The following is a 16,415-nucleotide window of genomic DNA, read 5'->3' as shown; positions in this document are numbered from 1 at the left end:
AAAAGAATGACAGCTTTGGTTTTGAATACAATGTCAATCGGTCAGACACCTGCCTTCCAGAAGCTAGGGTCCAGGTGGGGCTATTGCACCAAACAGGTTAACTCAGTTAGCCAAGTAATAACGTTGGTGGAGCTAGTCAGTATAACGCATTTGTAAGTATGGCCATGAGATTTGTCACTGTGTGAGTACAGAGCAATGCCTGCCCTTTTGCACATGCACAGATGTCAAGGGTGTGGTGGGGGCTGCCTGATTAATGTAGATAGGGCAAGGCTGGTTTAAGGGGGTTCAATTACAAAATTGAGAAATATAATTAAACTACTAGTTCCCCATACTGCATATATAGTCTGATCCTGTTCCAAAACCCTGCAGAAATGGAAAAACAGCTTTTATAGCACAATGCTGTCAAATACAGTGCTGTTCTTGGTATTTGCCATGCTAGTTAGTGATAGCTTGCTAGTTTAAAACAAAAACTGCTTACTCCTGCTGTTTGGCCTCAATTCACCTAAGAATTCTGTGTTGCCTTGAGCACCAGGTATGCTAAAATAACTGAAACACTTGAAAAGGAAAATCATTTATTGAGCAAAATCAATAACAGACACATCCCAGAAAGTGCATTACATGTTATTAACATTTAGTCTGGGACATCACATGCAAAGAATACTGCAAACTGCTCTTGCATTTCAGTGACACCAAAAAGGGCAAACAGAAAATAAAGGTGCTTTTTACTGCCCTCTACTGGACACAGGACACAACCTTTCCTGACTGATTTAAATGAACCAAAGAGAGATTCTGTCCTTGAGGAAGCCATGCCAGGCAGTCTTTATAAACCAACCATTTAGGCGTCTTTTGACTGGTAGTGACTTCTATTCTAAGTGTGTTTCATATGTAGAACACGGCACGGTTGAGTCATCCATCTGCTGCTGGATGTGATGTTACAACAGGACACTAACAGGTGTCAGTCATGCTCGTCAAGTCAAAGCCTTTTTGGCCCGCTGGTCTCAGCACAGCTCTGCAAACATGGTGCCTCAGCTCGTCAAGTCAAGGCTCTCTGGCCCGCAGGTCTCAGCACAGCCCTGCAAACATGGTGCCTCAGCTTGTCAAGTCAAAGACCTTTTGGCCCTCAGGTCTCAGCACAGCCCTGCAAACATGGTGCCTCAGCTCGTCAAGTCAAAGCCCTTTGGCCCACAGGCCCCAGCACAGCCCTGCAAACATGGTGCCTCAGCCGAAGGCGTTGGCTGGTTCTTTGTAAATCTGTACTCGTATGTCCGTCTCACTCAGAGCCGAAGCTGTCCTCCCTGCTTCCGTGTAGGTCCACCGAGGACCTCTGGGAGTACTGGGATGGGGAATCCTGGGATGCTTGAGGGTTGTCAACTGCGGGAGTCATGAGTGGCAAGTAAAGGTCGTCCATGTTTGGCATGACGAAGACTTTCTGGATTGAGTGACAGAAGCGAGAAAGGGAGGTGAGTGAGAGTGAAAGCAAGAGGCAGCAATCGTACACACACACACACACACACACACACACACACACACACACACAAACAAGCATGTCTGTGCGCAGCACACCAAGCTGTGAAGAGAACCATTTACTCAAAACGTTTTTACAAGCAAAAAAGAAGGAAACATGTTTCTGAATTGTTTCAGCGTATGTTGCACATAGAATTACAGATCTGGATACACCTGTTTCTTCTAGACGACTCTCTGTGCCTTGGACGTAAGCAGTCTCTTATGGGACCAACTCTGATGGTGGGGATATGGCGCTGAGGATTGGGATAATGTATGATGATGTATGTTTAGGTGTGAGTGGTTAGAGGGGAGGGACTGACCTGAAACTCACACTGTAGCTTCCTCTCAATCCAGTCAGTGACATGTGTGAAGGTCACCTCCCTCTCCCCCAGCATCGGCCGCACGCGCAGGTCTAATCGGGGAGGCACACGGAAACTATACCTGCACACATACACACACACACACACATACACACACCCACACACGCACGCACGCACGCACGCACGCACGCACACAAGAGTATTTATTATAAACCTTAAGTTACTAAATATTTATTATTATTATTATAAGTCACAGCAATACTAGGACAGTACCATATTCGATCAGTAGGGGGAGGAGGAATGTTGACAGCCAGGGTTCCTGACAGTTCCTGGACCTCCACCGTGAGGACCAGTGGCATATTGGAGACCTCCGTGATCTTCTTCTTGATATACTCATTTTCAGTGGCCTTCTGGAAGTATTTGGATTTGGCAATCATATCCACGAAGCGCAGGAACTTTCTGCCCGTGCTTCCCCCAGCATGGCTGTATGGAGCAGACAACAGTGGCATGGGCTCAGGGAAAATCTTCTCAACAAATACATCTGTTCAACCTCTCATATTAGATTTCAATTGTCACTAGCTGATACACAAAACAAGCTCTTTGCTGCAATCTACCCCTCTGGCATACTTGAGATCAACAGGAAGTCAAGTAGATAATTACCCATCAGCACCTGGGGGGGTGCCCTTATCTCCCAGAGGGCCCTGGGGCTCAGCTGGCATGACTTCCTCCTCGTCAGAGGAGCCAGCACTGGAGGACTCCTCATCGCTGTCGGCTAACACAGACAGCCTGGGCTTAGAGCTGGCACAGGGGGATGGGACAACATTAGTGGGGCAGTGCACACACACAAACACACAGACACACATGCACACACACACAAATACACAGACACACATGCACACACACACACACACACACACACAGGGTTCCCACACTTGCCTTGAAACATAATTCCATGCTACCTCCTGATTTTCCAGGTACCATATTAAGTGATGATCTATAAGCCCCTGAAGCTTTCCGCCCCAATCGTGCTCCCCTCACACACACACTTTTGTAAATCAAACTAATGAACCTAAAAGGGAAAACATAAGGCTGGTTCCCCTGTGGTTCCTCAGTACAGCAATCTCACTAGTATGCTTAGCTTAACAGTATAGATGTTTAAAATCAGTCTGGTCATGATCAATGGTTTTTCAAAAATGTCTCGCCCAAATGTTCCTATTTAGTAGTATTGAAAACGAAAAATCACAAAATATCTAAAAGTAAATATAAGAATGAATGTAAAAAATGTATCAAGACTAGGTCATGTCAACTAGTAAAGAAGTCGCAGCCTAATGTGAAAATGTATGGGTAGTTAGCTAGCAATGCAAGATAGCCAACACTAGCTAGTTGGTTAGCAAGCTGAATGTTGGCTAGATAGATTGCACTGCATGTGCTTGCTCACACACACACACACACACACACACACACACACACACACACACACACACACACACACACACACATACACTTTCACTCTCACACGCAAGTGCGCGCACACACACACACACACAGGCAGATGCTCACACATATTACACACACATGCACACACACACACACACACACACTCTCACACGCAAGTGCACACACACACAGGCACACACTCATACATACACACACATGCACACACACACATTCACTCTCACACGCAAGTGAGCGCACACACACACACACACACACACACACACACACACACACACACACACACACAGACACACACGCTCACACTTACACACATTCCTTATGGGGGATAAGACCACTCCCATTGTACAGGCAATGATAACAGTAGATAATGGCCATTTGGGACCCACATACTAAGCTTATCTGTTAGACTATGTACTTTTTGCTGTCCGGCTTGAATCCCTGTCGCTGAACAGAACCTTTCGGGCAAATATTTGCACTAGCTGCATAGCACATTCCCCCCTTTGGCTGACTGTCTCAGAACAGAGGCCTCACAGATCCACAGCAGGCCCAGTTGGGGACAGGGTGATGAGAGTTATTAAGAAGAGCGGTTTGTCCCTTCTGCTGTACACCCTGAGGTCAAAGGACACTTACTGAACAGGGGGAAGTAGTGAGGAGCTGAAGGACTTTCCCTGTCATTGATCTCTGTCCTTGTGCTGCTGCTGCTGCTGGCTACTCCGCAGAACTCACTGCAGGGGTGGAGCCTACATGTCCCTACACACTTATATACATGTCCACATCACCACACACACACACACACACACACACACACACACACACACACACACAAAACAAGAATAAGCGTGCACACACACACATACACACACACACACACACACACACACACACACAAAACAAGAATGGGCGTGTGCACACACGCACATGGGCATATTGCCATGCAGGAACACACACTGTGCACTTAGATAATCACTGCAGGAGATGAACTGCTGAAAGCAAATCTTTGTGCCCCGCTTCATGAACAAGTAAGCTGAAGGTTATTTGATAGAGAAGAAGATACAGAGAGATGCCTTTACTTCCCCCTAACTTACTCTCGCTCATGTCTGGGGACTAATTGGACACTTGAGTACAGGCAGCAGTTAGAGTTCTTCTTGTCAACTATGAAACTCTTTTAGGGACAGGGACATATATTATTCCTATGCATTCTATGCATGCTAGTGATTTGGCTAACACATTTTCTTTTTTGCAATTGTTTCCATTTTTAAAAGCCATAAAATGTAACATGCTATAAAAATGTGCACATGCTATTGTGCCTGTGAACGATTATATGCAAACCGCAGGAATTCTTAGCAACACTGGTCACTTATGTTGAGAAATAAATCATTGCTGTAACTCTTTTAATAACAAAAACTGACAGCAACATTTACTCCTGAACAAAGATTTAATTTGACTGTGTGCGTAATCCTGTCACTGAACACAAGCCTGCACACACACCAGATACCTCAAATGACGTGTCTCTGGGATGCAGTAGGCCTCACACACACTCTCTCTGCCAAGCTTGCACAGGTCCATCTTGGTCTCCAAAGTCATTTGCAGAGAGCCAGTGTAGACTACCTCCAACTCAAGCCACAGGCCTAAGAGAGAGACTGAGCATGAGTATATATGTATTATGTATCTTTTATCGCAGTACATTTCCTACAGTTAACACAAACTGCACAAACTAAACCAAACTAATGATTGAAATGCACACACAATCTATAGTAGTTAATCTACCTTGAGGATGCAGAGTCATAATGACTGAGTATATTTCCATTGCTTTGATCTGCAGATACCGTCAATGACCCATGACTGGATTAGGTTGGGTTCGTTATATACTTAAAATTGACAGTAATATGTATGAAACTGTCAGATAAAAGTCTCTGCGACAACATTTAGTTTGTTTAAGATTAAGGGGAGGAAAAACATTTTGGAATTAATTCATGCAAAAAAAAAAAAACAACAAGTAAAGTATGGGACATCATTCTGAGATTAAATGAGCGGATTAGCGAGCCCTATTATCAGGAAACAATAGGCCTGCAAGAGCTGGCTAATCCATAAATGGGATTAGAGAAGAGCTGTTGATGTGACATGAATGCCGGTGGGCATGGAGGACGGGTCAAAAGAAGAAAAATTAATAGCTTTCAAAAGAAGAAGGCTATTTACATATAAAAATTAAATATTGCCCTTGTCTTCATATTCAATTTGCTGTGAAATACGTACCTACTGCAGTGTAAAGTATGCTGAAAAAAATATATATGAAATTCAAAAATTCCCATTTATCCACTCACCCCTGCGATCCACTGATGGCTTGGAGATGCTCAATACCTGAGGCATGCAGGTGCCCATGTCCAGCTCAGCCAGTGTGAGCTCGTTCATGAAGTACGGCAACTGGTAAGGGACAAAAATGTTGCTGACTTAAAATTTAAATTCAAACATACCGTGCCACTTGAAAGTATGTGAACCCCTTGAGCGATGCGAGTTTTCTGTTGTTTTACCATGATTTTTCACCAATTTTCCATAGATGAAATGTCAGGTTTATGTTTATCATTTGCATGTACTTTTTTAGAGGGAATTGTTTGAGTAGACGAAAAACTACATGAAACATGGAATTAGTGTATTTTCAAAAGTAAGTGAACCCCCAGCTGGATTGGATAAGTTAAGCAGGTAACAGATTCGGTGAAACATATTTGGGTGCTTAATTAGTCAATTAAAGTGCATATGACACCTCAATACAACATTTTTCAAATAAATAAAACAAAGGAGGTATTAAACAATCGATATATATGTTTATTTAAAATATATAAATATACTTGTTAAAAATCCACAAGGACAATTTTGTCTGCACTGGCCCACCACCGGCTCACAACGAGCCCATCTGGCCCAAGTTACGTTCACTGTACAAAGGCAGAGCGATACGCAGGTGCCATTTCCCATGAGGCTTTGCTTCGACCATTCTACATGCATTTTTGAACAAAAAAACTATTTAAATCGCTGGTCAATTTATATTTGTGGTCATGAAAGTTATATAACGATATATAAAGAATTACATCAAGATAGAAGGTTAAACAAAAATCAGTAGGCTGGATTAATGAAAGTGAGTTCGACAAACACCATAGGTGAGAAGTTGATCGAGAACCTGTGATATTGGCCTATTGCCTATAGCCTATTGGTTGGACTCTCACCAGATTCAGCTGTCGGAGCTGTCGGAGAACATAGGTTTTTTCACAGGAACAAGATTTGATCCACAGTTATTTTAACTCAATGGGCCGCTCATGAACTTTCCACGGCTGCGTGCAGTCTTCAGACTGCTTCTCGTGATCGGTACGGCTCAATGCCCACAGTCTCGTGTACTAACTGATCCGGATCATAGTCTTCCTCAATTTCTGAATCTTCGCTTGAGTCTGTGACATAAACTTGCTCTAAATCGCGGACTTCTTCACCCTCCATCACTAGTTCTAGTCTAGAATGAAGTCTACCGCTGACGTCACAGATTTCAGGTAAGCCGGCAACTGTTTTACGATAAGAGTCACGAAAAACACACTTTGAAACTCCGTACAAACTTCATTTTTCAATCTTCGGGTTTAAACATGACTTCAAATTACTATGTTTTATGTATAGTTTTGATACTTTTATGCCTTTTACCTTTTTTTTAAGGTGTCATACGCACTTTAGGCAAACCGATCAACTCCTTAGGGAAAGGTTTGGGCAACACAGATTAAAAGAGAGAGGAAACCAACCAAACTACTGTAGTGCCAAGGTGTACCCACACTAGAGGATGGATACCCGACCCGAGCCCGTAGGAACTTTCTCCGTGATGCCATTTTGCCACCTGTTATCGTGTTGTCACAAACAAATTACCGCCACGGGAAGAAGGCTGTTATCCTAAAATGTAGGACCTAAATGTAATTTATTTTATTCTCAAAAACGAACTTTTGCATCATGTGAAGCAGACAGTTGGCTTCACTATTTATTAAGATATTTTACATTTGGAATGTTCAATGCATTATCGCACTGATGTGTCGAGCCTGACCCGAGCCCGCTTATACATTTCTAATATTTGTTCGAACCCGGCCCAACCCGACGGGTTCCGACGGGCTCGGGTCGGGTATCCATCCTCTAGTGTGGGTACACCTTGGCACTACAGTAGTTTGGTTGGTTTCCTCTCTCTTTTAATCTGTGTTGCCCAAACCTTTCCCTAAGGATGTCTCAGTTGATCGGTTTGCTTAATTGACTAATTAAGCACCCAAATATGTTTCACCGAATCTGTTACCTGCTTGACTTATCCAATCCAGCTGGTGGTTCACTTACTTTTGAAAATACACTAATTCCATGTTTCATGTAGTTTTTAGGCTACTCAAACAATTCCCTCTATACAAGTACATGCAAATGATAAACATAAACCTGACATTTCATCTATGGAAAATTGGTGATGAAAAAAATGAAAAATCATGGTAAAACAACAGAAAACTCTGTTCACATACTTTCAAGTGGCACTGTATGTGGTGTAACTGTGTGAGCAGCTTGTGAAAAAAGATATCCAGATAAAAAAGGGAACAGGATGAGTCTGCTGCTAAACCTAAGTTGATAAAGTCTTATTTAAGGATTTTTTTTGTTCTTTTGGCCTTTAATTGGATAGGACAGTGAAGAGAGACAGGAAGCGAGCTGGAGAGAGATGGGAAAGGGAAGTGACTCATCCATGGTACGGGGCTGTTGCTTGCGCCACAGTTCTGCCCTTACCTTCCATATGTTACCTAGCTACCCTGGTGTTAATATTGTTAATGTAGGCTGGAAAAATGAGGCTGTGATGGTTTGAGTCCAGGGCAGGCTGATAGATTGTTAGATTAGCGTTGATCGATTGTTAGATTAGCGTTGATACATTTGGCGCTTTCAGGGGCGGCCCTAGCACATTTGGTGCTCTAGGCGAGCTACACTCCCCCCCCAATAATAATATTTTTTTCCCACGAAAACGCAACTTTCAAACGCTATTTCGCCTTGTAAGACTGCATTTCTTTCAAATAAACACAACAACGATCGCAGCAAATAGACTGTGTTACCGTCGCACACCTGTATAAACTCAGTCCCAACACAACAACGACATGCAATCAGAACAGTAAGAAACATGGGAACATCGTTAGTGAATCACAAATTGAAAAGTATCTTAGTGATGTGTCGTTCGTGAACGATTCGTTCATTTTGAACGAATCCTTACAACGACTCGAGAGTAACGAGTCCTCTCAAAAAAAGATTTGTTCTTTTTCTCGTTCATGACCGCGCATCGGGACTGTTGCATTGGCTAAGCCAAGGAAACAGAAATGTATCGTTTAATGCAGGTCACGTGAAAAATGATCCAAAGACCCGTATCCGAAGACCCAGTCGGAAAAAGAACGAATCATTTCTGTTTCCTCAGTCTAGCTGACTGTACTGAGCCTATGCAGGTCACGTGGAAAAGGATCCAAAGACCCATATCCGGCAGATGAACGAATCATAGATCCAAAGTCACGGTTGGCAAAAGAACGAATCATTGAACGAAAGACCCATATCCGGCAAAAGAACGAATCATTGAACGAAAGACCCATATCCGGCAGATGAACGAATCATAGATCCAAAGACACGGTTGGCGAAAGAACGAATCATTGAATGAAACATTGAACGAAAGACCCATATCCGGCAAAAGAACGAATCATTGAACGAATGAACATATCCGGCAGATAAACGAAACGTTGATCGAAAGACACGGTCGGGAGGTGAACGATTAGGTCATCTGCCGGATGCAAGTATTTGGATCATTTTTCACGTGATCTGCATAGGCTTAGCATGGGAAGCTAGAGAAACCCGAAATGTTTCGTTCATTTTGACTGGGTCTTCGGATACGGGTCTTTGGATATTTTTTCACGTAACCTGCATATGCTCAGAAGAGGAAACAGAAAGGACTTATTAACCTCGTTCACTTTCGAGTGTCTATATTTATGATATTCGTTCACAAGAAATAATTACAGGTTTAGTTATTTAAATTTTTTTAAACTTTACTTACAGTTCAGTGCAGCGTAATTGTTTGCCGTGATAATTAAATGCTTATGTGATAATAAATGACCATTTCATCCAAACTTTCATAATACATTATTTGAATGCAGGAATTTCTTTTAAATTAGTATCTGCTGGTTTACATGCAGTAACCTCCATGAAAATATGATACGTGTTTGTAGTGGACGTATTTACGCCAGGGAATTGGCTATAAAATTTTAAAATGTTGAGCAGCACCCATCCCCCCCCCCGTTGAAATGAACGAATGACTCGAAAAAAGATTTGTTCATTTTACTGAACGAGATTCAAAGATTCGAGTCGGTAAAATTATCCAAACTTCCCATCACTAACTGGCCACTGCACGGCATTATGGGCCGAGTATGTCGTCACGTTACAGTATGTATTACAATTATTTGTTAAATGTAGCTGTTATGTAGTTATTAAGCATTTTGGTGTATTTGGAAGCCTGACATACTTTTGCTATTCCAACATTGATTAGTTCAATCATGTCTAATTAAACTGGCTAGCTCGCTCCACCGAAACTAACGTTGTTATGATTACTTCAATTTGTATTTCATGACACATCGAAAATGACACAAATTGCGGTAGCCTACAGCTTACCTTGAACTGATGTGTAGACTGAATGGCAATAACAAGTAACGTCACAAGTCACTGGCTAGCTAGCCTTACAAAACTTGGATTTTGACCAGTATTCCTCACTTGTTGACAAGTTGCCGTGTTTGTCTTCCTTAATGGGTGTGCTATGCAACGAGTAAGATATTTGTAGTGTTGTTGCACTGGCTATTGGCTTTATATGTGCGCCCCTATTTTAATAATTTCTATTTTGTATAATGTAGAATACATGGACATATCATTTTTGATATACCCGCCTCTGTAAAATCCTTAAAGAACTATGTGAGTAGGAAAACTTTCAATGATAATGTAGGCTTCATCTTTTCTTCTAAACTCCACTAAAGTGCCTGGGACAATTCACGCATTCATGGACGTTTTCTCATCTGGAATTAATTCTAGGCTAAGAACAGGATTTAAGGATTTACCTTTCTCATTGGCACGTTTCTCTTCTTCTTCCATTCTTTTCGTCTTAAATTGCGCCCCAGATGGCTTTTGCCTCTTCATTATTATGTTCTTGATTCTTGAACACACACACACTCTAACCGAATGCCTGCCCTTACTGTACTAGCATGTTCTGACGAAACCAAGGAGGTAGTACCCCTTCCGTTTTCGATTTTTGGCTCATTTTACCCTAATGTTAGATTTGTTTTTTAATGTCAAAATATTGGTTGGAGATAAAGAAGGGGCGCCAAAATATGCGCCAGAAAAAAAATAAATATATATAATTGTTTTTTTTTGTTTTTTTTCCCGGGCGCAGTATTTGACACTCCCCCTCTAGATGGCGCTCTAGACGGCCGCCTAAACCGCCCGTAGGAAAGGCCGCCCCTGGGCGCTTTGGCCAGTCTGTCATCAGCACCACCAACAGCAGCCTCTGGTTTGCAGAATGTGAGTTGCATGGTGAGCCTTTTTATACCATACTATTGTCTCCTTTGCAATTGTCTGGAGTGGTTGTGTGTGTGTGTGTGTGTGTGTGTGTGTGTGTGTGTGTGTGTGTGTGTGTGTGTGTGTGTGTGTGTGTGTGTGTTGTGTTTGTGTTTGTGTTTGGGACGAGGGTTTGGCTATAAGAACAAATATTTGTACCAGGGCCAATCCTAATTATGTTATCCTGCTGACTTCAAGGCTACAGTGGAGCACTTAATCATAAAAAAAATGTGTTTTGTCCTGCAACAATGTCACCTTAAGCTCGGACTGCTCATGACGGCCTCCGTGCCTGATGGAATGGGCTCCTCTAAGGGGCCTTAGAGCTGCGATGACCTTCAGTTCTGGCTGCCCTACAAAAGCCTTGCTCTGATGGCATGCCTGGGTCTGTGCCCATCTTCATAGTCTAACCTGGTTAATTAAAGGATCTGGCCTTATGGTACATTACCAGGAGATATTCATTAACTCACTGTTATAACATCAGCTGTGCCCAATGCAGACCACTTCTGCACATAAATGGAGATCATTGTCATCACTAATCACTAAATCTGGAGCCAGGGGCAGAGATAGCAGCAGAGATAGATAGACAGATCAAGTGTGGTTGTTGTGGTGGCTCCTAGTATCTCTCACCCTGATCTTGGTGAGCTTCTTCTGGATCTTGTGGCAGACCAGGTCGGCCCAGTAGCGCTCCCTTAGGAAGTCCCAGAATATCCTCCCCAGGATGGCATTGACCCAGGCTGGCTCCTCTTTGCCAGAACCCAAAGCAGGATCACTGGAGAACTGCTCAGAAAACAGCAGACCACCGCCCACACACACACATCAAGACACGCCTCTGTCAAGGAGTTATATCAATGTAATCTGATTTATATTTTTTTTGTATTTAGATTAAGTCTTTTGTGGTGTTTGAATGCATATTGTAACTTTTCTTCAACACCACGCATACAGAAGCCAGCAACTGAGTCTACCAGCTTAACTTCCAAGGAGACTGGCCCACAACCTGATGGCTCACATGCTAAGTTTAGCGCAGCAGCCCACCTCTCGAAAGCTGGCTCTGCTGAGGAGAACTTTCCCAAGCAAATGATGATTCAGTAGACAGCATTTACCTACATACGGTATTCAAGGCCGAGCCTACATATTAGGTGCAGGCATTTTTGTATCATACCATTATACCAGCATAACCATTATACCATTAAACCAGTATAAACCTCTAATGCTAGTACCCTGCCCTCTTGAAATTAGTCACAGGATTTTAAAATACACCGACCGGTAGAGTATTAATTCACAAAACTACATCGTTGTGTTAAGGGTTTAGATAATATACGCACCCTGTTCTTGATCAGAGGGCTTCCTGAGTCACTGTGGCTGTGGCTGGGGCTGGGTGTGGGGCTTCCACTCCGACACACAAAGTGGGCCATGTAGGAGTCATAGTCCAGCAGAACCTTCTCTCTCATGGCACCGGTGACCTCCTTCAGGCCCAACATGGAGGACAGCTCCTCTGTGCTGCCCTCGCTCGATCCACCAGCACTGCATACCTCTAAGAGAGACAAAGAAAAGAGAAGTCACTGGACTGGAGAAAAGAGTACAGTGTAAATATATAATTATCACAAAAACAAAGATTGTCGAGAGAGATCATATTATCTATCCAGCCATATTGCTTGAGAGTCTATAGACAGCATACCAGTGCTTACCAGTCTGTGTCTCATCCTGACAGAGCTTGGCCTGGACGTCTCCTTTGGACACGGACAGGAAGTGCTGAAACCATTCTTCCTTATCTCTTCCTGTCCGACCAAAGAGGTAGAGTGTAGTGGGGAGATCACACTCAGAGTCAGAGAGAAGAGGATACTTATCTCCTTTCTCCTCTTGCTCTTCCTCCATGGCTTCTCTGTCCAACCCCTCCTCCCTGCCCTCCTCTCTTCCAGCCAACACAATGCAGATGGGATATTTCTTGTTCCATATTCGCTTGCGTGCCAAGGCGGAGGGCAGCAGAAAGACCTGGTGAACCAATAAGGTAATTGAGAAGACAACATAGCAGGTTCAGCGGGTTAAGCTCATGTCAGCTTAAAGAACTACAGTACATATTTAATTGAAATAAACCCAAACTAAAGTCAGCTAAATTAACTACATTTTTAAATGAAACAAACCAATGCTAAAGTCAGCTAAATTAACTACATTTTTAAACAAAACAAACCAATGCTAAAGCCAGCTAAATTAACTACATTTTTAAATGAAACAAACCGATGCTAAAGTCAGCTTAATTAACTACATTTTTATTTGAAACAAACCAATGCTTAAGTCAGCTAAATGAACTACATTTTTAATTGAAACAAACCAATGCTAAAGTCAGCTAAATGAACTACATATTAAATTAAAACAAACCAATGCTAAAGTTAACCAAATTAGCTGAATTCAGAATTAGCTGAAGCCCAATCCACGTCACCAGAAACAATAGCCAAAGCATGGCCTCACCTTGCTGTTGGCCAGCTGGAATCTGCGTGCGTGAGTGAACACTGCCTCATGGTCTGGCTCATTGAAGCTTGCCCAACGGGGGATGTTGGTGCGAGGGTAGGACAAACTCAGACAAGAGCCCTCCAGTGTGGCGTATACGGAGTGGCTCAGCGATGGGTGATATGTCTCTGGGTCGTAGGCATCCATTGCATTCATCCAACCCTGCACCCAAACACAGATAGTGCTTTGAGTTCACATCAGAACACCCCAACACAGATTGAGTTCTTGAACACAGAAGTACAGAGGTAGAGTACAGAACATTGCAAGGCATTTTCTGTCAAGATTGGAACTAGATACAGCGAGCCATTGGTGTCAACATGGGAACTAGCAGACCATTTATGAGAGAGAAGGAGAACATCCTCATTTCACCAGCTTCAGGAGAGACACAGCTAGGCATGACAATGACACATGCTAAGTTACCATGCAATGACACATGCTAAGTAACCATTCCCTGTCCAGATTTCCCATGTCTCATTAGCTTTTATTAAAGAGAAAAGAGCTGTCCTCTGCCACCACATAAGTATACATTTATTTGGCCTCTGATGTTTGTGTAGTCCACACCAGCACATGTAGTATGCAGACGTGCAGAGTACTCAGGGTGCAGAGACATTGTTGTGTCTGCCAGTAGGTCTGTACTGAAGCCTGAAATCCCAGGCTGTTGAATAAGTTCCTCTGAGCTCATTGGTAACTAATTGACTTAAACGCAATGGAAATCCCTAACTGAACTTGGCGAGGGAAGGTCAACCATACTGTTTGATTGTCCTGATCTAGCTTCAGAGGGCACAGAGGACAACAAGTCTGTTTGCTTGCTAAATGTTTTACAATGTCCAGTAAGCCTTTGCTGGTTTGGCATATCTGTGAACGATTCTTGGCAGCGCTTATTACACTAAAAAGCCACCATCTGCCCCAGGAGGAGAGAGATGGAGGGAGTGTGTGAGAATGCTGACAGGAAAATGCACATGCAGCAGGTTTGATCTGGGACCAGCTTCTCAAGGTTTACAGCAGGAAAGAGAATAGAGATCTTCAAGGTTTACTCCAGGAAAGAGAATAACTGGTAAACAGCACTGGTTACTAGGGAAATGCTGCTGCTCTGACTAATCAAACACAAAAAAGTCACTGGTAAAAAGAGTACAAGGGAAAACGGTTGGAGATAAATGAGACCTAGAGAGGGAAAGCTCAATATAAATCACACACTAGAAGCAATGGACATTTAGCTAGAGCTGATTTCAGCACTAATCAGTGTCTGGCCCAATACAGACAGAATTAAGTAGATGCATAGATTCATTACAAAACAGCTTTACGAAATATAAAAACTGCAGAGGCTACAGTGCGATGGGGTTGTTTCTATAGAAACTGTTTCTAGGTATTTCTGAGTCCATCAATCAGAATCATGTGTGCTGATCTCCTCTGTAAGCAAACAAAAGGCACAGTGCATGTATGCATAACTGACATACACTAACCTGTAAGTGCCCATAATCGGTGTGGGTCTTGCTGAGGGACTCTGTGGGCATGCTGTCATCTGGTGAAGGTGGGGCTCGCCCAGGCACCAGCGGTCGTCTGACTGGCCGTTTTGGAGCCAGGAACATCACTGCCCCTAGGCCCATCATGAACCCACAGGCTATCCCGAGGGACAGCCCGGTTAAGTAGGAGGGCAGCGGTACCACAAAGAAGGTGTATGCCAGGATTCCAACACAGAAGAGCCAACGCAAGGGCTTTGTGGAGAGGTGCCGTGGGGCGACCAGGAATGGCTGGGGCCGAGGCTGAGTCAGGGACTCGGGCCGGGGCTGGGGCTGGGGCTGGGGTTGGGGTTGGGGCTGCTTTATGGTGCTACCTGCTTTGGACCTCCTCTGGACTTCCACCACCTGTATGACATCTCCAAAGGTGCAGATTTCATAGTGGCTGTCTTTGCCACCCAGCTGTGTGCTGCTGCTGTCGCTGCGGAGCTCTGGGGACTGGCTGGGGTCCACCGGGGCTGTCCTGGGTTCTCTACATGGAGTATCCCACACTGCTATCCCTGCCTCCTTCTGTCTTCCACCTGCGTCTTCGCCCCTCATTGAAATGTTTGCCCCCCCAGCACTACTCTGGGAGCTGGGCGAGTCACCAGTCTTCTGCTTGGGGCTGCCCTCATCTCCCATCATCTTACTGAACATGCTTAGTGGCTCTTGCATGGCCTCGGAGAACTTGCGGCGAGTGTCTTCCAGCTCGGCTCTGATGGAGTTGCTCATGCCACCGGCCTCTGTGGGCGAGAGGAGCGGACCAGGGGAGTGCGAGCCCTCCCTCTGCCACATGGGGTCCCCTGCAGTGGCTGTGTCTGACTGCAGACCCCTGGGGGGTTGTTGGCTGAGGATAAGCTGCTTCCAGGGCTGGGTGTGGTGAAGCTTGGAGTCCGACTTGGACAGAGCAGAGGGCTCAGAGTCACGGTGGGACATCTCAGCGGAGAGGGATTTGACCTGGCTGAGCAGAGGCTTGGTGCGAATGGCCCCCTGAGCCTCTCTAGACATCCCTATGTCTGAGGAAGAGGACTTCACCAGGTTGGGCCGGAGACCTGGCGTAGTGGCCGACAGATCAGCCAGGGAGCCGGGGCTGGAGGGGGAAAGAGGCACACGAAAGGCATGGGAACGCTGGCCAGTGCCTGAGGCTGTGCCACGCGGCCTCTCCTTGGTGAAGGACACAGAGGGGCCTTCTTCATCACAATCAAGGGACAAAATGAGTTCACTGTCTTCCATGCTGCTGCACCCTTTACTGCCGGCCTCTAGATGTTACGGTGCCTCCAGCCCCAGGGTAGGATGCAAGAGAGACTGAGCGTGACGCATGACACATGACAGTCATGGGCTGTTTCTTCTTCTCTGTCACATGGAGACCGCTTCATTCTCCAGCATTAGGGAGACATCATTCAACCACAGGCAACGAAACAAGGACACCTGCTGAACAGCCAAGAGACATTAGTATTTAGTATGGGTGAATGGATCTGAACATATCACAACTCTGTTGCACCTCAACCCCCAACCCCCCTGCTCTGACCCT

The 16,415-nt window shown here is 44.4% G+C and overlaps 1 protein-coding gene across 1 annotated transcript; it reads right to left on the bottom strand.

The window, feature by feature from the left end:
• Nucleotides 1-853: 853 nt before the first annotated feature.
• Nucleotides 854-16,151, bottom strand: LOC308379301 (testis-expressed protein 2-like). The gene is made up of 11 exons (XM_080856386.1): nucleotides 14,852-16,151; nucleotides 13,353-13,553; nucleotides 12,575-12,878; nucleotides 12,212-12,420; nucleotides 11,517-11,666; nucleotides 5,603-5,702; nucleotides 4,777-4,909; nucleotides 2,484-2,621; nucleotides 2,097-2,306; nucleotides 1,824-1,944; nucleotides 854-1,429 (listed from the first exon to the last, which is right to left on the bottom strand). The coding sequence occupies exons 1-11, from the start codon at nucleotides 16,115-16,117 to the stop codon at nucleotides 1,271-1,273; spliced, it is 2,991 nt and encodes a 996-aa protein (XP_080712512.1). The 5' UTR covers nucleotides 16,118-16,151; the 3' UTR covers nucleotides 854-1,270.
• Nucleotides 16,152-16,415: the final 264 nt, after the last annotated feature.

This window comes from Sprattus sprattus (genome assembly GCF_963457725.1).
Source record: "Sprattus sprattus genome assembly, chromosome: 18".
In the NCBI taxonomy this organism is placed as follows: Eukaryota; Metazoa; Chordata; class Actinopteri; order Clupeiformes; family Clupeidae; genus Sprattus; species Sprattus sprattus.
The sequence above is the reverse complement of the archived record's forward strand: the minus strand, read 5'-3'. Positions and strand labels throughout refer to the sequence as shown.

Coding starts and splice junctions, on each gene's coding strand:
- LOC308379301 (XM_080856386.1), bottom strand. CDS start 16,117: ATGGAAGACAGTGAACTCATTTTGTCCCTTGATTGTGATGAAGAAGGC. Junction 12,879..13,352: donor TCCAGCTGGCCAACAGCAAG/GTGAGGCCATGC, acceptor TTGGTTCACCAG/GTCTTTCTGCTGCCCTCCGC. Junction 2,307..2,483: donor ACCCCCCCAGGTGCTGATGG/GTAATTATCTAC, acceptor TGCTCCATACAG/CCATGCTGGGGGAAGCACGG.